This window comes from Ursus maritimus, unplaced genomic scaffold (genome assembly GCF_017311325.1).
Source record: "Ursus maritimus isolate PB19 unplaced genomic scaffold, ASM1731132v1 scaffold_22, whole genome shotgun sequence".
Taxonomy (NCBI): Eukaryota; Metazoa; Chordata; class Mammalia; order Carnivora; family Ursidae; genus Ursus; species Ursus maritimus.
In genome coordinates, this window is record NW_024424675.1 from 523,911 (window position 1) to 546,418 (window position 22,508).

The window sequence follows — 22,508 nt, forward strand, 5'->3', positions numbered from 1 at the left end:
AGTCCAAAACCTATGGGATACTGCAAAGGCAGTCCTAAGGGGGAAATACATAGCCATCCAAGCCTCACTCAAAAGAATAGAAAAATCTAAAATGCAGTTTTTATATTCTCACCTCAAGAAGCTGGAACAGCAACAGAGGGACAGGCCTAATCCACGCACGAGGAAGCAGTTGACCAAAATTAGAGCTGAAATCAATCAAGCAGAAACCAGAAGTACAGTAGAGCAGATCAACAGGACTAGAAGCTGGTTCTTTGAGAGAATCAATAAAATTGACAGACCACTGGCAAGACTTATCCAAAAGAAAAGAGAAAGGACCCAGATTATTAAAATTATGAATGAAAAAGGAGAGGTCACGACGAACACCATTGAAATTGGAAGGATTATTAGAAATTTTTATCAACAGCTATATGCCAATAAACTAAGCAATCTGGAAGAGATGGAATCCTTCCTGGAAACCTATAAACTACCAAGATTGAAACCGGAAGAAATTGATTCCTTAAACAGGCCAATTAATTATGAAGAAATTGAGTCAGTGATAAACAACCTTCCAAATAACAAAACTCCAGGCCCGGACGGTTTTCCTGGGGAATTCTACCAAACATTCAAAGAAGAAATAATACCTATTCTCCTAAAGCTATTTCAAAAAATAGAAACAGAAGGAAAGCTACCAAACTCATTCTATGAGGCCAATATTACCTTGATCCCCAAACCAGGCAAAGACCCCCTCAAAAAGGAGAATTACAGACCGATTTCCCTAATGAATATGGACGCCAAAATCCTCAACAAGATACTTGCTAATAGAATCCAACAGTACATTAAAAGGATTATCCATCACGATCAAGTGGGATTCATACCTGGGATGCAAGCGTGGTTCAATATTCGCAAATCAATCAGCGTGATACATCATATCAACAAGAAAAGACTCAGGAACCATATGATCCTCTCAATCGATGCCGAAAAAGCATTTGACAAAATACAGCATCCTTTCCTGATTAAAACCCTTCAGAGTGTAGGAATAGAAGGTACATTTCTCAATCTCATAAAAGCCATCTATGAAAAGCCTACTGCAAATATTATTCTCAATGGGGAAAAGCTGGAAGCCTTTCCCTTAAGATCAGGAACTCGACAAGGATGCCCACTCTCGCCACTATTATTCAACATAGTACTAGAAGTCCTTGCAACAGCAATCAGACGACAAAAAGGGATCAAAGGTATTCAAATTGGCAAAGAAGAAGTCAAAATGTCTCTCTTTGCAGATGACATGATACTCTATATGGAAAACCCAAAAGAAGCCACTCCCAAACTATTAGAAGTTATAGAGCAATTCAGTAACGTGGCGGGATACAAAATCAATGCTCAGAAATCAGTTGCATTTCTATACACGAATAACGAGACCGAAGAAAGAGAAATTAGGGAATCCATCCCATTTACAATAGCACCAAAAACCATACGTTACCTTGGAATTAACTTAACCAGAGACGTAAAGGACCTATATTCTAGAAACTATAAATCACTCTTGAAAGACATTGAGGAAGACATAAAAAGATGGAAAGATATTCCATGCTCATGGATCGGAAGAATTAACATAGTTAAAATGTCCATGCTACCCAGAGCAATCTACACTTTCAATGCTATCCCGATCAAAATACCGAGGACATTTTTCAAAGAACTGGAACAAATAGTCCTTAAATTTGTATGGAAACAGAAAAGGCCCCGAATCTCCAAGGAACTGTTGAAAAGGAAAAACAAAGCTGGGGGCATCACAATGCCGGATTTCGAGCTGTACTACAAAGCTGTGATCACAAAGACAGCATGGTACTGGCACAAAAACAGACACATAGACCAATGGAACAGAATAGAGAGCCCAGAAATGGACCCTCGGCTCTTTGGGCAACTAATATTTGATAAAGCAGGAAAAAACATCCGGTGGGAAAAAGACAGTCTCTTCAATAAATGGTGCTGGGAAAATTGGACAGCTACATGCAAAAGAATGAAACTTGACCACTATCTCACACCATACACAAAAATAAACTCCAAATGGATGAAAGACCTCGATGTGAGACAGGAATCCATCAAAATTCTAGAAGAGAACATAGGCAGCAACCTCTACGACATCGGCCAAAGCAACCTTTTTCATGATACATCCCCAAAGGCAAGAGAAACAAAAGATAAAATGAATTTATGGGACTTCATCAAGATTAAAAGTTTCTGCACAGCCAAGGAAACAGTCAGAAAAACTAAGAGGCAGCCCACGGAATGGGAGAAGATATTTGCAAATGACACTACAGATAAAGGACTGGTATCCAAGATCTACAAAGAACTTCTCAAACTCAATACACGAGAAACAAATAAACAAATCAAAAAATGGGCAGAAGATATGAACAGACACTTTTCCAATGAAGACATACAAATGGCTAACAGACACATGAAAAAATGTTCAAAATCATTAGCCATCAAGGAAATTCAAATCAAAAGCACACTGAGATACCACCTTACGCCAGTTAGAATGGCAAAAATAGACAAGGCAAGAAACAACAATTGTTGGAGAGGATGTGGAGAAAGGGGATCCCTCCTACATTGTTGGTGGGAATGCAAGTTGGTACAGCCACTCTGGAAAACAGTGTGGAGGTCCCTTAAAAAGTTAAAAATTGAGCTACCCTATGATCCAGCCATTGCACTACTGGGTGTTTACCCCAAAGATACAGACGTAGTGAAGAGAAGGGCCATATGCACACCAATGTTCATAGCAGCACTGTCCACAATAGCTAAATCGTGGAAGGAGCCGAGATGCCCTTCAACATATGACTGGATTAAGAAGTTGTGGTCCATATATACAATGGAATATTTCTCAGCAATCAGAAAGAACGAGTTCTCAACATTTGCTACAACATGGACGGCACTGGAGGAGATAATGCTAAGTGAAATAAGTCAAGCAGAGATAGACAACTATCATATGATTTCTCTCATCTATGGAACATAAGAACTAGAATGATCAGTAGGGGAAGAAAGGGATAAAGAAAGGAGGGGTAATCAGAAGGGGGAATGAAACATGAGAGACTATGGACTATGAGAAACAAACTGAGGGCTTCAGAGGGGAAGGGGTTGGGGGAATGGGATAGACCGGTGATGGGTAATAAGGAGGGCACGTATTGCATGGTGCACTGGGTGTTATACACAACTAATGAATCATCGAGCCTTACATCGAAAACCGGGGATGTACTATATGGTGACTAACATAATATAATAAAAAATCATTATAAAAAAAAATGAAGTAAGTGGCCTATGCAGATATATGCAAATAAATACTAACAATGTAAGACAGTAACAATAATATCTTCTTGAAGGTATATATGTCTATCCACCCTTCTATGTATATCTAAAAAAGGAAATAACAGAGGTCCAAATTCATACTTTGAAAAGATTAATAAATTTGATCATGTAGATGAAACTGACAAAACTCTAGAAAAATACAACGTTCCAGAATGCAACCTAACTTATCAATGTTAAATACATTAAATCAGTAACTAAAAATTTTCCTACAAAGAAAGCTCCAGACCCAGATAGCTCCACCAGTGAGTGCCATGAAAGAGAAAACAAATAAATAACTTCAGTATTATATAAACTTTCAGAGAACAGAAAGACAAGGCAATGAATGCAAGGTTGGCTTAACAGTTTCCAATCAGCCAATGCAATTCACCTCATTATAGACTGAAGGAAAACACATAATTTTTTCATTAGCACAAAAAGCTTTTGATAAATTCAATATTCTTTCATGTTTAAAAAATAAGGTATCTGAAAGATCCTATGTCACTATTAAGGTTGGAAATTTTTCCTTAGACACCTGAGACATGATAAGGATGTCACTTATACTGAACATAGCTTTTGCAAGTAGAGTCAGGAAAGATAAAGCAATGAAGGCTTGGGAATGTAAACTTAGGGTATAAATAAAGATATGCAAAGAAGCGAGCCCTAGGGAAGTCACCACAGTGCTCACCAGTGGGGTCAGGGGCCAAAGTCCAGAGGGAATGTAGCAGAGGGGACACTCGAGATGTTGTATTTCTTGACCTAGGTGACGGTTACTTGGCCATGTGCTGTAGACTAATTTGTTATGCTATATAATTATATATGTGTACTGTTTTGAGTGTTGTTTTCAAACTAAGAATGTTTTGAAAATCATCTTCACATCAATGGTGTTAAAACAAACACACAAATAGGGGTCCCTGGCTGGCTCAGTAGGTGGAACATGCAACTCTTGATCTTGGGGTTGTGAGTTCGAGCCCCATGTTGGGGGTAAAGACTGCTTAAACATAAAATCTTAAAAAAAAAAAAACCCAAAAAACAGACATGCAAAAAACAAACATGGAAAATAAACACAAACACACTTGTGCAAAGGAGAGAAAAGCCATTCATTGCCTGCATTTGGGGTTATTTTCTTTCTAGTCCCTTTCCATTTTTCTGACTTTCAGAAATGTATAACAATATATCCCACATCTAGAGAGCTCAACATTGTAATAAATGAAGACATAAAAAAGGAATCAATCAACTAATTCTTCCAACAAACAACCATGGGATAATTTTTGAAGCCACAAATTGGCTCTTGTTGGAAGGATAAACGGGGACTGATAAGAAAATTAATAAAAGATAATTTTTACACAGGAACTCAAATCAATCAGCATTAAATTGAAAAAAAAAAGTGATCATGGATGAGACTGAATTGGAACTTCTGGTACCAAATGGGGGTACAAAGGAACTCTCCTGGCGTCACAGTGTTTCCTTAGAACCTCACCCCCCGGTGATCCTGTTCTGGTGTGCGGTGAGCCTGCTACTGTGATCCTGAAAAAGTTAAGCAAACTTGCTGAGCTCCAGCTTCCTCCTCTGCTGGGCCCGAGAGAACCTGCGTCTTGGCCAGTGGTCTTTGTGAGGATGAAATGCCACTTGCTCCGCAGAAGTGGCTCTGAGTGTATCTGAAGGATTCATACATAGCACAGACCCTGATGTGAACAGGGTCTACCCACCTTTTTCATCTGTGCAATGGTGATAATACTGGTACCTCCTTTTATAGGGTCTTTGTGATAATTAGGGGCCCAAAAAGCACTTGGCACACTGCCCAGCCCGAATTTAATGCAATGCTCTTACCGTCGTTCTCCTTTCGTGGAGGGGTGCTGCTCTTTCCCGGTGCAGAATAAAGGCTGGATGTCAGCTTATTATATCACCCACTTTCCTTTTGGTGTCAGGTCTGTGCAGACCACAGAGAGTCCTCCTGCTACATTTTCAAGGCTCCTGGGTCCTTGGAGGAGGGGCAGCCCTCAAGGGATACCAGGGATAGCACCTCAGGTTGCTGGATGCCCAGGTGACTAGCTTAGCACTTGTGCTTCCTGGAGGAGGGACATGAGAAACATCTCCTGCGCCTCAGCATCCCTCAGCCTCCTGCCTCAGGCTGGTCACCGCCTGCTCAGCCCCAGGCCTCTCCTCCACCGCAGCCCAGGCAGGCATGACCTGTGTGGGGCCATGGGAGCAGAACAAAACTCTCTCTCCAGTGGCCCCTGCCAGAGAGGTCCTGTGTGCTGGGAGGTGGTGGCCAGTATGGTAAGGCACCTGCATTTCTTTCCTGCCTTCCATGCATCATTTCCATTCTCCCTCAGTTTCATTGGCCTGGGAGTGTACCTCTAAATAAAGCATTAGCCACCCAACCTTGCTGCAGGTTCCATGTCTAGGGAGCCTGGGGCAAGTCCAGGGGGCTGGCAGACGTTTCTGCTTGGTGCCCATCAGCCTGCTGCGGTGGTGTTAGGCATTGCCCGGGGCCCCACAGGGGAAGCAGTGGCCTGTGTTCCAGCCCCCATGGGCTGGGCCAGGGCCTCGCTCAGCCACTGCAGCAAGGGCTCGCCCTCTCTCAGCCCAGCATATCCTGGAGAATAAGGCCAAAACTGATACACTGCATAATAACTGTAGTTCTTTGAGAATCAGACATAACAAGGAATGGGGCAGTCCCTGGGAGGTAGAAATATGTTCTGAAATATTAGAACAGAAACAAGGAAAAGCACATGCAGCCCTTCCCATAACATAAAGCCAAAATCTCTTCGGCACACACGATTTCTTCCTGCCCAGCTTGCACTTCTAGCCGCAGACAAATGCACAGTGGACGTGCATCATCTGTGCACAGTGGACGTGCATCATCTGTGCACAGTGGACGTGCATCATCTGTGCACAGTGGACGTGCATCATCTGTCCCCTGAGCAGTACGGCCAAGACGGCTCCTCCAAATGCATCCTGGAAGAGCACGAGAAGGCCTCGGGGGACAGGCTGGGGGTAAGAAAGGAAGGAGGAGGAAATTCAGGGACAAGCTCTTCCCAGATCCACGGAAGAATCAATCCCATTGCCTCAGCATGCTCCAGACACCACACGCACCTGTCTGTGGAGCCGTGAAGCTCCCCGCACCCCAGCCACAAGAGCTGCTGCTTCCTTGTCTCCTGCTCAAGCCACACGTGTGGGCAGGGAGGGACACCGCTGTGCCCCATCGTTGGCACAGAGACGAATCATGTAAACACAAAGGTGTCCAGTGGATGGTCATTGACATCAGGGTGTGCGCGGGGGAAAGGCAAGGACCCAAAACCACAGGTAGGTAAACACATGTGTGCGCTCAGTGGAGAACTAATGTAAAAAAGAAAAAGATGTCTTCACATTTAATCATCTCTCCAGGTTGCTCTTGGCAAAATAAACACACACACACACACACACACACGCATACACACACACACAACACAGGAGTCATTCCAGCAGCAAGAGGTCAGAAGTCTAGGCAATGAGCAGACGTCCTTAACAGTTTTCTGCTTCGTATTTTTAAATCATTTGGCCAAGCTCACATTTCTCTAAGGGCAGATCAGTTTGCTCTTTCGATATCAATGAAGTGGAAGATGGGGCAAGTCATCCAAGTCCCGATGGCCCTACAGGTTGGTTCTTTTGGCTCCAAGAGAGTGGTGGCTCAAGAACAACTACGAAAGCGAATCCAACAGATGGCATTATTTGGCAGTCTGCAAGGAAGCCATGCTCTCACTCTCTTTGAGAGGCATGTCTTGAGAGTGACTATAGAAAAGTTTGGGGTCTTTCTGGGAAATGGGGTGAAAACAATGACAAGAATCCTATGAATCGGCCATAATCAATTAGTATTAATATCCAAGGTGGAGATTCAGGAGGGAAGCATTTCATTCCCACTGGACAGTGATTGTGTCCTTCATGTCTTCTACCAGGGCTGACCCGAGTGGCAGGTTTTTACACCGCAATGCCATAATTTGCAGAATTTGCCCAGTCATTTATTCAGAGGGGAAAAGACAGACTACAATGTCCTTGACTTGTGTTTCTATCTGCTAGAGAAAGTCAAATTCAGGAAAAATAATAAGCACCTTTAGTGTGTATTATTACTCAGGATTGCCTGGTTCTCTCTCATAAGTTACTATCATCCAGTCCTAATGGAGTCAGATGGGGAAAGGACAGACATATCCTTAAGACCTATAATCAGGGTTGTTATTTCACTGAGAAAACAAGAGGAGAGGATTCTAGATGTGGTCTAGACCACCACTGGATGGTCTATTTCTGGATGATTATACCAGCCTCCAGCCAGGTACCCCGGCTTCTACCCTTGCCTTCCACATGCTTCCCTGATAGAGTGTAGACAGGTGGCGTCTTTCCTCTGCTCAAACACCCCAGTGGCTTCTGGGCCCAAAGAAAAAAGCTTGAGTCACTGTTATAATCTAAAAGGCCCTGTGAGGTCTATCCCCACCTGCCCCTCTCTTGGCTCATTTCCTCCTCCACACCCAAAGGCTGTGCTGGCTTCTACATCATTCCCTGTGTACACCAGGCATGTTCCCCACTCAGGGCCTTTGCACTGGCTATCCCTCTGCCTGAGATGCTCTTCTTCAAGAGGTCCTCACGGTTGGTCTATAGTATGAAATGTCACCACCTCAGCAAGCCCTTCCATGGCCACCTATTTAAAAATGTATGCTCCAGGGGCACCTGGGTGGCGCAGTCGTTAAGCGTCTGCCTTCAGCTCAGGGCGTGATCCCGGCCTTCTGGAATTGAGCCCCACATCAGGCTCCTTCCTAGGAGCCTGCTTCTTCCTCTCCTGCTCCCCCTGCTTGTGTTCCCTCTCTAGCTGGCTGTCTCTGTCAAATAAATAAATAAAATCTTAAAAAAAAATATGTATGCTCCATATCCATTTTCCACTTAATTTTTCTCCTGTATCACTATTGGACACTCTATGAGTTTACTTTTGCACGTTCTCTGCTTCTCATGAGAATGTCAGTTCTGTGAAGGTGGAGGTCTGCTTTGTTCACCGCTGCATCCCTGCACCCAGAGCTGGGTTTGGCACATAGTACGTGCTCAATAAATATCAGATGAATGACTGGATTTTAAAGACAGTATTATAGGCCAGGTTGGACTCTCATTCTTCTAGTTTTTACACCATAAAAAGATTCCTCTTTTCTCCCCCCTAATTTGTCCAATTTCCTTTGCTGGTGTTATTCATAAAATTCATATCTGGCTCTTAATACTCTTTTCTTATTTAATTACTGTTACAATGTTGTAGTTAGTAAAAGAAAGGAACATTTTATGAAATGAAATGAAATCAAGACATAATAAATACTGCAATGCAGGAGGTGTTTGCAGCAGACGCAGCACATGCAACCCTCCAGCCTGCCCATTGCTCAGGTCCAGACCCAAGGCCTCCTGAGGGAGGGTCCCCAGCCTCTGTCTTGCTAGCACCTGCCATGTGCTATTGAGTGAAGGTGCTGAGGGCAAGTACCACAATCCTGTCTAGAATGGGCCTTTCTTTCTTATTACAACCCTCTGTAAGTGGGGTGGGAGATGGTGGATTTAGAAACAAGTACAGCACTTCTATTTTTATTTACAAACAGATAAAAGCCAAAATTATATTACAGAAGATTGGATTTTAAGGGTTAGAAATATTGATATTTGCATCATGTACCCATGCTTGCTCCCTCTCCAATTTCTATACATCATTTAATCCATTGAAACTTCGTTTTTCTCATCCATAAAATGAGGATAATAACTGCCCACCTTTCAAACTCACTGCAAAGATTAAGTAAGAAAAAGTGTGCGTAATAACCAGCTCACAGCAGTCACTCAGCAAATTAGGGATTCATTTCTATCCTCCGCATCATTCAGAAGCATCGGTTCCTAGATGGATCTACCAAAATTGCACACACCACGTTCCTCTCTATAGATTGGTTTATAAAACCTGCTTGCATTGAGAGCCGGCTCAAACAATTGATGCAGCTGGAGCAAAATAAGGCTGGACGAATGCCATGCTCATGTCCTCACGGGCCTCCACGTCACGTCTTCCATCCTGACAGGCCCAGGCGGCTGCCTCCGCCAGAGGTGGCTCTGCACCAGGCCATACTGGTGATCTCAGCACACGGCCAGCCACCTCTGGCCTTAGGACGACATCCGACCTCACTGAACCCCGACTTCACGGCCCACAGAGTGATATGACGGCAGTGCTGCGTCACGGATTTCCTGTGTTCAAATGCAGATTCCCGGGCCCCAGCCCCAGATGCTCTGATTGAGCAGGTCTGCGGTGAGGCCAGACAATGTGCATTTCAAACTGTGCTGGCTATGTTGGTGCTGCTAGTCAGGACCATGCCCGGAGAAAGCAGGTGTGCAGTATTTAACGTGGGACCAGCACCTAGGAGGTTCTCAGCGGCTGTCCCCTAGTTTGCTAACACTTAGTACTATTGTTACTATTACTTAACTAACATCTTTTGAATTATTAAATCTGTTATCCTCTGTCTCCTTCCAGGTGTTCCTTCATTAGGGACCCACACGTATGGAGACAAATGAAGTTTCCAGTAGAGCATGGTCAGCCCCTGCTGCTTTGCAGGAACCTTGTGGGGACTATCTCTCTCTAACTTCAGTTCTGTGGCCTGGCTGGCTACATGCTGTAGACTGTTTTGATACCATTTTATGGATTAGGAGACTGAGGTGGTGTAAAGTTGCCTGCTGACCTGGACCCAGTTGGAATAAGGCAGAATAAAAAAATAAGCCAGGTCTTGTAAGTTTAGGGAACCTATTAATTCTCCTCCCTGCTGCCCCATGTCATCTAATCACTGAGATTTGCGTTGTTTTGTTTGCCTGAAATGGACTCTCATGTTCCCGCGTGGTTCGCTGAGTGGTTATTTTGACAATGCACAGACATAATCTAATTGTCGTGACTACACGGAGATCTGATCTATGATAAAAGGAAAAAAATTATCCAAAGTCACACTTAGATGTCAAAGATTTCCTTGTGAAGTGTTTGGAATGTGAGGGGCCCTGTCTTCACAGAAAGGCTGTGACATCACTGCCCCAGCACCCCCACACCTGGGGGCAGCAGGAGGCCCTGGCAGCAGCCCACAGAAGACCACAGAGAAACAGGCTCGGCTCTGGGCTCTCCTCTCTCCAGTGCCCGTGGGGAGAACTCCTAGCTGGCCTTGCCCAAGAAAGCACTGATTTAATTTAGTGTAATGACTCTCAGAGTGTGTCTGTTCTATTGCGTGCCCCATACTCTCCCCTCCAAAGCCTGCTGCTGATTCTGTGTCTGCAGCTGGGCTGAAGAAGCACAGAGAATGCCCAGCAGCCTGATGGCTGGGCTGGTTGTCCCCCGGGTCTGCAGGGAAGACCCGAACTGCCAAAGCTGTGGGCTGTCCAGCAGCAAGCATTGTGGGGAAAAGAATCGGGACACAGGCCCTGTGAAGGGCACTCACCTGCAGAGAGTTCTCTATGAAATGCGGTACCCTTCCTTTGCTGGGGTTCCACTGAAGGAAATCCATGCTCACAGCATCATGAAAAGAGGGACTGAGAGCCTGGAGCCGGAAGGGTTCTGGAGCCCATCTTCGAATTCCAATGCTGCAGGCAATCTCTAAACTCCTCAAAAGTATTTGCTTTTCACTTCAGAGCAGTGTGACCAGAGGCCTCCACAGACACTGCATTTCACAGTCGCCGTGAAACAAATAATCAGCATGGTCTTTACCACTGAAGGTGTTAAACATCATGACACATCAGGCCCAAGTAAGAGGTTCTTAAGGTGTGAAGAATAAAATTACTTTCTGAGAAAGAATCTAAATGCCAGCCTTGCAGTTGTGGCCTTGATATTTATTATAGTTACAATCTTTCAAAGATGCTGTGCACCACTTCTCCTGCTCCAGAAATGGGGGCTTCACCTAGGATGTGGAGTAGCCAAGACAGGCAGCCTCTCCATCCCTTCCCTGCGCCCAGCCACTTACCCAGTGCTCACTTCTGCCCAGGACCCTGCCTGCACATTCATGCCAATGTTGGCTGCCATGCCTTTGAACAGGTAACACCTGTCCCCATGGGATGCAAGGGGAAAATATCAATCCCACTGTAAAATTTGGCAATCAAAATAGAGCTCTGACGTCGATGGTACTTCCCCCCAGCCCAGCCAGGGTAGGTAAAGGGCTTTCTCAGTGGGTTGGCCCAGGAGGCCGGGAGTGACCTCGCCCTTGTAGTAGTGCCCATGTCCCCTTCTTGAGCTCCAGGGACACCCAGTCTGACTCCACCCCATAGCCACCAAGGCCCCTGCCAGAACTGGAGTCTTGCTTCCTGGCCCATGCCTGTTCCCCCAGAGAAGGGGGTCTTTGTGGGATCAACTCACAAAAGTGAGGTTCAGACAGACTGCTCGGCCCAACTCCAGCGATGCAGGACTACACCCCAGTCCTCCATCTCGCCCGCCCATTATCCTCTAGAATCCGGACCACACAGCAGTGCTGGGAGGAGGGCCTGCTTCTTTCCTGCCTGGAAGAATCTCTCCAGAGTCCCTGCTAAGAAGCACCTGCTCTCAGGGGCATTCACTGCTCTCCCCCAATCCTCTGTGATGTCACGAGATGGGGATGGGGAGAAAGGAAAATGTATCAAGGGACTCCCCTCTCACCAAACAAAATGAGGTCAACACAGATACCTGCAAAAAGAAGTGAGAGGCCACTGCTGGGCTCAGCCAGGGGACCTGTTTTCAAGCCAGGAGAAAGAAATGTTTCAAACACAAGACCTGCCAGAGCTTCAGAACCCTAGAAGCTGGAAAGGGAACCCTGACTGCTGAGGGATGCTCAGCATGGCCCAAGGACACACCTGAGTGTGGGCACCACGCTCACCCCGCCGACCCGGGGAGTTGCCTTCCTCTGGTCCAGCTGGGATGATGGTGTGGATGTGGTGATGCTGAGACACTCATGACTGGAAGGTGGAAGTGTATCCCTTGGATTAACAAAAACCAGTACAGAGACTGTTTCTGTATGAATACCCTTCAATTGCTAGAGAACATCTTTCAAAGCCTGGCTTCCATGGAGGCACAACAGGGAGGATGCTTTGCATGAAAAAGGCCCAGAGACCAACCCCCAGAAGCCCTCACACTGGAGGAAGGAGGGCACGATTCACCATAGGGTAGGCCGTTTCCTCCAGCAGAACTTCATCTAGGGAGGACTACACATGGGCTGCTGGAAACTAGAACCTATTTCATATGAATGAGACTGTCCACAGAGAGAATCACCCCCACACCCCCAGCTGCTTTTCCAGCAAGTCTGAAGTCCTTGCCCTGGGCACGGCCGCCTCCCAGCGCTGGGTCAGTCCTGCTGGCATAACCCAAGTGTCTGCTCGAAGGCAGAGCTCCCAGCCTGCTTCTGTCAGGAAGCCCTCTTCCTGAAGATTGCCCGCCTTGCCCTGGGGGCCACAGCACAGTCCCAGCATGCTGACATGAGGCCTCATGGGCCTCTCCTCCAATCATAAAGTGCAGGCCCCGTGGGATAGCCTGAGCTGCACAGGCTTCTTGGGCTCTCCTCCTCAGCAGCCTGGCTGTGCTTCATGTGGGGCCGAAGGAGAGAGGCTTACCTCGTGGGACAAGTAGAAGGCCGCGATGCCCAAAGGCCAGAAGCAGCAGAGCATGGAGAAGACGCTGAGGCCCAAGTGGTCCCTTGGGGGCATCATGAGGAAGTTGTCCTCGCTCTCTGTGTCGCTCGAGTAGTCACTCTGCAAGAGAGAAATGGGCAGGGATGGGACAGAAGAAGAGAGCATTGACAATGGAGTAACTCTACGATGCCTGGGACATGGGTGTCGAGCCTGGCGCAAAGCAAACCCTCCTGGGAAGGTCACTGTTGCTATTGGGCAAGTATACTTCCCCCAAGAAAGGAAGCCCCCAGTTAAGGAGATCTTTATCAAGAATAGGAGGTTTCTCCTATTCCCAAGTACTTGGCTCTTAGGTTGTTCCATAGAAAATAAAATCTTACAGAAGTCCATTATTTCACAGATCTTTGGGATCCAGGGACACACAGTGGGGACAGAGGTTTAATCTATGCGAGGTGGGATGGGCACACTCAGAAGGCACACTCACCAGCATGTGAACTCCTCTCTTTATTCTAAGACTTCAAATTGGCTTACAGGGCTAGGCAGGGCCAGTGTGGGGTAAGGGGACACTCCCTGAACCCCCTTTATTTCCTTAGACTCTGATCTGAATTAGGACATTGTTGGGCCTCGTGTCAAACCCGGGAATTTGTGCTCCTTCCAGAGGAGCTGATGGCTGCTTTGTGAGAAAGCTCCTCTGAGATGAGGCCATTCGGCAGGCCCACAGGCTCAGCACAGCCCTGGCAGAGCCTCCCAGGGAGTCTGGTGCAGGGGGCCGGGGACTGGCACAGGGATTGGTAAAAAGCAGTTCGGAAGACTCCAGCACTCACCAAGCAATGGGAACCATGGACCAAACCTCCCTGCCGGAAGATCATAGCTCCAGGAAGCTAGATCGCTGCTATCCGGCCAGCACCCCCACCTCTAGATGCTGGGCCTAGAGGATGCTTTTTGCCTCATGGGTTATTCCATTTGCTGAGCCCCCATCCTGAATTTTCTCTCCTCATCAAAACACGGCACACTCACACTGACTCATCCAAAAACCAGGGCCAGCCTATCTCCATGCTTATTTTATGCAGAGACGGAATTGCATTTACTCTAGATTTTGTTTCCTAAAAAAGAACCAGAGCATTTCTTCCTGAAAGAGGGTCATTAGCTTCCTCACTCCCTTTGCCAGCGCCAGAGGTGGTTAAACACGTGGCCTCCGGCGGCAGGACGCAGGCATTCGGTGCCCGCAGCAGACGGGCTGGCCGCTTCCTCAGGTGGCTTCAGGGCGGGCGGCGGCCTGAGGCACCAAACACCCAGACGGACACCGTGTGTGAGCATTGTGCTGTGTGGACCGTCGCTGCCGGGACCACCCCCAGCAGTGCCACTGTGTACCTCCCCTGATGTTCCCATGCACAGACAAACAGGCGAAGCCCACAGGGGACCATGGGTCCCTCCCTATTTTGGTTAACTAAATGCACGCGTCACTGCCAGTCAGGGCCTCCAGTCAGCAGGCAGACAGCTGAGGGGCTGCAGGGAATAAATGGAAACTTCCCGTCAGGACTCTGTTTCTGTGTAGTTGAGGGAGAACAGGCATATTCCGATGGTCTCATTCAAACCGCAAACAAAGACCCTCTCCAGAGGGCCTGTGCTTGAAGTGGGCGATGCACTGTCTACATGGCCCCCCTCCGCCCATCACACACTCGCACACATGCACGGCCCCCTGCCCCCACCGTGGGTCAGGGGCTGGCAGACATCCCTTGTCACAGGGGGCTGGCTCCTTCCCACTGGGGCAGGGTCTCCTCCCTGGGAAGCCACTGGCCCCTGGGGTGCCATCCCCTCCATGAATCTGGGATCGCATGGCTTCCCCCCCCACACACACACACAGAGCCTGGTCTGCAAAATTTCTATTCTCTTCACTGTGTAACACTGCTTTCCATATGGTCTCTCAAACAAGGAAGGGAAATGAGAATCACGGTCTCTATGTCTGTCCAGAAAGGGCACTGGGCAGCCCCCGGAATGCACAATTCACAGGTGAGACCTGGAGCTGGAGGGCTGGCCAGGGAGGGATGCATGTGTGCCAGTCCCCTGAGAAGCCAAAATCTTTGATCTCAATGAGAGAGTGCAATGTTCTAGGCTGAGCCTGAGTGTCCTCACGGCTGTGTGTCCCCAGACAAGCAGCCACATGTCAACACCTTGGCCTCTAGACCCTCACTCTGCAAACAGGACAGTGTCAGCACTGCTGGTGGCTTAGCCACCATGCGAAGGGTCCTGTGTATGAGGAGCTAGTGAGGTCTGGGAAGGGAGGCACCTACAGTGACAGTTCCTGGGCAGGTCGTGACAGTGACCAGAGAGCCCCTGGGAGGGGTGGAGGACCACGTATGAAAGAACAGCCACTTCCTCCAGCCCTGGACTCAGACAGGGAGCTAATGAGCTTCACAACCAATCAGGATGATGCAGGGGGGTGTGCTTGCGCAGGGCCCACAACTCTGCCTATGGATATTTTAGCTTCTTGGCTCTTGTGGGGCTTTTTGTTTGCTTTACTAAGAGTTTACTAAGAGTTTTATATACCTGTGCTGGCTGGAGTCTCACAGCAACTCTGGAAGGTGTCGTTACTATTTTTATTATTATTTCTATTTTATGAAAGACAACGCTGGGCTCTGAGAGCAAAGCATCTTGCCGAATCACAGAACTGCCCAGTCATGGGCCACTCCTTCCAGAGCGCTGTAGTGTAAGGTGTGCTGGGCAGGAGCCACGCTAAAAGCAAACCCCATTTTGGCTCAATTGCATCTTGCCAAAGGTCTTCTCTGCCCTGCCCACTCCAGGGATTCCAATGACTGCTCTGGACTAGTGTGTTTCATGGTGGCGACAGGGTGGCCAGTGGCAGTAGTGGGTAGTGAGAGCTTCCCCAGTCACGTGCCATGTGACCTATTGCCACAGACCACATAGGTACACTGAGCTCAGATTTCATTTTGGGAATCTGCTTAGAATTACACCACTATCCCCATGAAGCAAAGAATTAGGTTTTAGGGCACTCCCCCAAAATCTTCACAGATTTTTATTTAGAAGCATAAGGGAACCACACTCCGTAAATTGCAAAGTTGTGGCTACATGGTACCAAAATAATTAGTCAATTTTGATTCAAATAGATTTTAAAAATTCTGGCAAATTACAGGGCAGACAGAAACAGCCCAGTTCATTTTATGTTCTGTCTTCCGTCGGCGGCTGTTCTGTGGGTATAAGCGGCCGTGGGCATCTTGCCACCAACAGGGAGGAGAGGAGATGAGAGGAGACCAGCCTGGGTGAGGCTGCGCAGACACCAATAAACCAAATAGGAAAACACACATAACCACCAGCATCAAGAAATCCATCATGCACAACAGCTGTTTCTAAAATCCTCTTCATGGGTCATCAGATTAGAGAATTGCAAGGCAGACTGCAAGCATTCCGAGGGACTTACAGCTCCTGCGGGGGCCCTCTTCTGCAGCAGCCGGTGCTGAGTGAGCACAGGCAGAGGAAGGGCTGTTGGGTCCCTCAGCTGTGCCTGCTGGTCCACCGGCACCTCACACAATGGGCCCATTCTCTGCCAGGTTCCATCACCTCCACTCAGAATGACAGCTCTTGTCTCCTTGGGGTTTTCTTCCTTAGGGTATTTTACTAAAACGGTCATAATGCCAGACAGGATGTCCCGTGTTTCGCACATCACAATTCATTCGGCTATGTGAGCCTGGGCTGCGAGGATGCCGTTTTCGGGGCACAAACCTGGGCTCAGGCGTGTCATTTGGTGTCACTTGAGGCCTCACATATCCTCCTGCTGACAACCTCTGGGCCTTGCGCTGCCCTCCTGTCCCCCCTGGACGATGCTTGCTTATCTGGAGTGCCGCTCTGCATGGCCCCAAGGAAAGAGTGGAGGCACACAGAGCAGGATGGGACAGCAGTGGGTCTCGGGCGGCTCAAATGCAGGGTTCCCCATGGAGACTCCCTTTCCAGGAATGTAAGGGTGTTTATTCCAGAGTGTTCTTGACAGCACTGTTTAAAAACAGCACAATCACAGAACAGTTCTACATAGAATTCTATAGATTCATGGAAAACGATGATATAAATGTTTATTTGTTGCCCTAGAAAGATGTTTATAAAAACTCAGAAGCAAAACTAGAGTAGAATGTCAGAAATTAGATGCTTCTGGATGGTGAGGATATTGGTGATTTTTTTCTTTTCTGCATTTCTGGGCTTTAGCATGTTTGTACAACAAGCAAGGTCATTTGACAATGAAAATCATAAAGGTGCAGATGTGCTAACAGGTGCAGGGGCTTCCGTCATTCTTACATCTTCACATAGAACCCTGTGGAATATGGTTTCACTGAGAACTGGGACAGAGAAATCACATAATGTGGGCCCACTGCCCAAATTGCAGCTGGCAGAGCAGGATCGGAACTCCACACAACACCCGAACTTGCTCACTGAGACCCAGGTCAGACCTGACCTCGTCACTGGTCCCTCGGCCTTTTCTCACTGAGGGTCAAGACCAGGGGCCTCCGAGCAGCCCACAACACACATCTGCTCTGACTGGCATGGCAGCCATAGCCATACGGATCTACTTAAACTGAAGTTACCTAAAATCAAATACACCTAATGATTAGTCCCTCAGCCAAACGACCACCTGCCAAGTGCTCAGCTGCCACAGGTGCCTAATGCCCATCACTGACAGCCCATTACAGAACATTTGCAGCATCTCAGAGAGTTCTGTAAGACAGCACTGTTGATAGGATCTGACCCCTATTAACTCTGACCTCACTGTTTTTCACCCACAGGGAACTCTCTGCTATTCCTGCAACGTGCTCAGGGAGTACCTGCCTCAGGGCTTTTGCACTTGCTGTTCCCTCAGCCTGGAACTCCCCAACCCAGAGACACATGTGACCGACCTCCTCACTTCATCGGCGGCTTTGCTGAAATGCCATTTCTCGTTATACCCTCCCCAGGCACCCAGTAAGACTGCCCCTGCCATCCCCCATTACCATCCCCTTTCCTGCCTGGCGTGTCTCCTTTGCACCACAGGCGGCACTGGCTTCTTGACTGTCTGGCTCTCTTCCTTGAAGTATAAGGAGGGCAGAAAATTTAGCATGTTTTGCTCACAGCTGTATCCTAAGTGCTCAGAACGGTGCCTGGCACATAATAGACACCCAAAGTACATGTGTTGAATGAGAGAAGAGTTCACATGTGCATGTAGCCAGCATGGACAGTACCAACCTTAGCAGTAAAGCTCCCAGGGTTTGTCCAGAGTGCACTGAAGTGACCAGGGGATGAGCTCCATCATGGCACCCATGAAGCTTCCCACCTTGGCTCCTCTCCTTTCCCACCTAAAGTGCCTTCCTTATGCACTCTGGGTGTACATCCTAACTCCATTTAGGTGAGACCACAGGGAAGGTGGGGGAGAAAGATGACTTGGTCAGGTTCAAGGCTGTCTTACTTAGGGCGGCTGATGAGCAGAATGAAGGAGAAGCCAGAACAAGTATGCAGGCAGGTGGATGCAGCTCCCCCAAGCTCCATGTGTCTGTTAGAGGCATACCCAGTGTTCTGTGGTCTGGCAGCCAGCACGCGGAGTGTGAGATCCCCTGTCTACATCAAATTATTAACTAATTATTTTGGGCATACAGTTTCTCCCACTAGGTAGTAATTGTCTTATAGACAGAAGTTACTTGCTACATCAGGGCAATGGGGGCAAGAATAAACCGCCAAAATCTTCTGCTTTAACACTGAAACTGCCTCTTTGGGCCACTTTGGACGTGCTTGTTTGTTGAGTGCATTGTTGCATTTGGATGGCCCAGTGGAGAATGGGGCAAGGGTCTGGAAAGAGCCCCACTACGTCTGGGCTCCCTAGGGAAGCCTGTGTGGGAGGGGCAGAAGGGGGACAGGAAGAGAGGAGACAAGAGTGTCGGGGCAGGAGTGGGCACAGATCTGGGACACTGCTGAGGCAGGCAGCAGGGCCCAGATAGTACCCTTCACCACACAGGTAGAGACCATCCCAGAAAGAATCCCAAGTTCATGTCTGTCACCCCCTTCGCGGTGTGGAGACCATCCCAGAAAGAATCCCAAGTTCATGTCTGTCACCCCCTTCGCGGTGCTCAGCAAGGGCCAAGGATTTTGTGAGTTTAGAATTCGGGAGTCAGCCCAGACAAGGGGCAAAGCAGATTATGAAGGCAGAACCTCAGCCTTGGCCCCAGTCTCTTTCAAGTATGTGATTCTAGGAGCACATGCTTCACAGAGCAGCTCCCTACTGCCCTGCAGGGAGACAGCCCAAGGCACATATGACCAGATTTTCCCCAGCAGCGCTCAGCAGCCGTTGCTCCCAAACTCATGCCCTGGCTCACCTTTGGAAGATGAAACTATGTGCAGTGTCAGTAAAGTATCACATGTACTTTACTCTCTATTCTAATTCCTAAAACCTGGGAATTCCGTTATTTTTTTGTTAATCAACTCCCCAGTGATCAGGCAGTTCAAAGAACAGAAATAGAAGATTTCCTAGTAGATACATATTTTTCACTGCAACATGTTTGATTTTGCTCCAGTAATGACAATCAATGCATTTGTTTTTTGGGGGAACATCACAGTGTGCATGACATTGCAGGTGCTGCATTGTTTTTCACTTAATAGGGGGGTGCTTCCGTGCTGCAATTTATGCAGTGGGCTGGGGGCCTCCCGAAGGACAGTCCTCAGACCCCAAACCACCTGCATCTAAACTGCTCCACCTCTTCCTGTATGCATGCTGGGTTCCCAAGTAAACTTTCATAAAACAAATGACTCTCAATGGAAGGAAGGAAGGAAGGAAGGAAGGAAGGAAGGAAGGAAGGAAGGGGAAGGAGAGAAAGACTAAAATTCAAAAAAAACTTTTTTTTTTTTTTTTTTTTTTTTTGGCCTCCTGGCACAATGTTTCCTTAACGATTTGATATTCCTTGGGGAGGGAGGTATTTTTAGAGGGCAATAATCCGATTAAGAGCATAGAAATATGATCTTTCTTCTGAAGATGGGGGAAAATAAAGTTAACTCAGAAGGGATATCAAATACCGCACTGGTGTCTTGTGTGTTCCGGGATGAATGAGACCCAGTTCCCATGACCCACAGTCCGGGATACCTCTGGGTAAACAGGCACACACAATGCAGGGTCAGCCACCTTTCAGCGCTCACCTCCCACTTTGCTTGTCTCTTTGGGAAGCTCCCATTTTGATTCGAGGTTAGCGTGGATGACCACAATACTGTAAGGAGATAGTTTGCAAGGAGACTCTGCGGAATAGACCGGTGCTGCGTGCAAATGTGAGATGGTGAAAACTAAACAGACACCTGTTGCTGGGTCACCTCTAAGAACCATGCTCTTTGTTCTATTTCTTCCAAGTTTATTTTCCCCTTTGTGGTGGGGGCTTCAGGTCTTGGCTCCTACTATAGTCCCATGAAGACTATATTCCCATGATCAATAGGGCAGGCATCAGGTGTCCAGAGGGCAACTCCAGGAGCAGCCCCTGCCAGGCTGCATCCAGCCTTCATTACCTCAGAGAAGGCGACCGGATGAGGCTAGGGACACACAAGCAAGGTTTCCAGGGCCAGGTCTAGCACTCTGGGGAGACAGGCATTCCTTCACACAGAGCAGTTGTTGAGAGAGAAATTTCTGGTAGTTACTTGTCCTGGACAAAATGCAAACTCATCTCTTGTCTGGGAAGTGTCTAATTATCATCTAAGGGTGGTTGAAGCCTTAAGATCTGTAATGTTCTGGAAACAGGAGTTGAATGAAACAAGGCCCATTAAGATTTACACCTGGGCATTGCTTCTGGTTTGTCCAAAAGTGGGGTGTGCTGGTAAGACACGATCACACTACAGGGCTATTCAATATGGCTGCATTAATTTAAATGCTTGTTTTCTAACTAGATATGGGTGCTTGATCCAATGGTTAGGATAGGAGGACCAGCTCCCTCCATGACTTCCCTCACCAAGTCAGGTCTTCTTGCAGTCTGAAAGTGCTCAGGGGCCCTGGGAAACAACTTGTAGCAAAATGCTTTCTTGAGACACATCGTAGTGTGGCTCCCCCTAGAAGCAGATTTTGAGCAAAAGATTGGGGTGCATTGTTTTCCTGGGAGATGACCACAGGAGATACTGGCAGGAAGAAGAGGGTCCTGTCTGGGAACACAGCTGATAAACAGTGTGTCATTGAGATAGGCACTTGTATGACCTGGAGCCTGGTTCTGCTGGAACCTCAGGGGGCCAGAGTGAGACCATTCCGAAAGTTACCCAACCATCTCCTGGTGGTTAGCAGGTGAGGGTTGCTCCTGGGGACAGAAGTTCTCCCACACTTTGCAGATGGTCCCTCAGGTCCCCAGAGAAAGTCCTCATGTAGGCGGGGGCCAGGCCAGGGGGCTTCTCCGTCCTCTTCTCCTGAGGGGTTATAGAGACCACCTGTTACAGAGCCCATGGAGAAACTGGGGATGTTAGTAGACACCCTAAAAGTTTGAATCAGGGCAATGGTAGATGGAGCAAGACTACCACACTCAGCCAACAGCTGGGAGGGGTGAAGACATGGGGGCCCACAAGGAATGTGGGTATCCAGGATGATAAACCCCATCCCTGCCAAATTAATAAGCACGAAGCACAAATATGCACCCATATGTGTAAGACTTGGTATGCAATAGCACCACACAAATCGGGTAAAGCTGATCTGGGCACAGCAAGTAACCACTGTGTTGGTAATTAGGTTACTTTTTCACTGTCATGTTTTTGTGTTTTATCCACAGTGTGGATGTAACTGAGTTGTACACTGGACCTCAGATTTTGTGAAGAAATTGAGATTCCTGGGGCACCTGGGTGGCTCAGTCATTAAGCATCTGCCTTCGGCTCAGATCATGATCCCAGGGTCCTGGGATCGAGTCCCGCATCGGGCTCCCTGCTCTGCGGGGAGCCTGCTTCCTCCTCTCCCACACCCCCTGCTTGTGTTCCCTCTCTGCTGGCTTTCTTTCTCTCTGTCAAATAAATAAATAAAATCTAAAAAGAAAGAAAGAAAGAAAGAAAGAAAGAAAGAAAGAAAGAAAGAAAGAAAGAAATTGAGATTCCCATCTGAAGGCCCCTTGCTCAGTTAAGGACCTGGGGGGCAGCATGGGCAAAGCCCCTGGGTCAGGAGCACTGGACACACACAAGGCTCTACACAGTGAGAGAGAAAATGGTGTGAAGTGGGAGCAGAGAGGTGCTCGTAGCCAGACCATGCAGAGTACTGGCCACTTTTCACTGCTTGAGAAAACTAGGGCTTATTCTATATCAAGAAATAAACAGGAACCTAGTCTTTTATGGCTAACCCAGAGGGTTAGTTTACAACTATAAACCAGCCCTAGCATGTCTAGTTATCATTAACTGCTGACCCAGTTCCTAAAGGTTCATCCCTGCTTCTAATCTGTGCTAGTCGCATGTGTGATTTTCTGCACAGAAAAGCTACATACATCATTGCATAAGGTGATGATTGTCCTTTTTAGATTTTGTTGCTTCCCGTCTACATTAACGTTTGAGGAATGCAAAACATGATCCACCCAATTCCTCACTGTTTTCAGATGGAAAGTCCAAGTAGTTGTAGCAAGGTGGATCTGGACTGGTTTGAGGGTAAA

At 47.6% G+C, this 22,508-nt stretch overlaps 1 protein-coding gene across 1 annotated transcript in view; it reads right to left on the reverse strand.

Annotated features, from left to right (window-relative positions):
* Positions 1–22,508, reverse strand: part of LOC103676217 (synapse differentiation-inducing gene protein 1) — a 114,652-nt gene that overhangs the window by 69,788 nt on the left and 22,356 nt on the right. Inside the window, exon 2 of the mRNA XM_008705390.2 lies at positions 12,886–13,023. Coding sequence (XP_008703612.2) covers positions 12,886–13,023 — 138 coding nt within the window. The remainder of the gene's footprint in view (positions 1–12,885; positions 13,024–22,508) is intronic.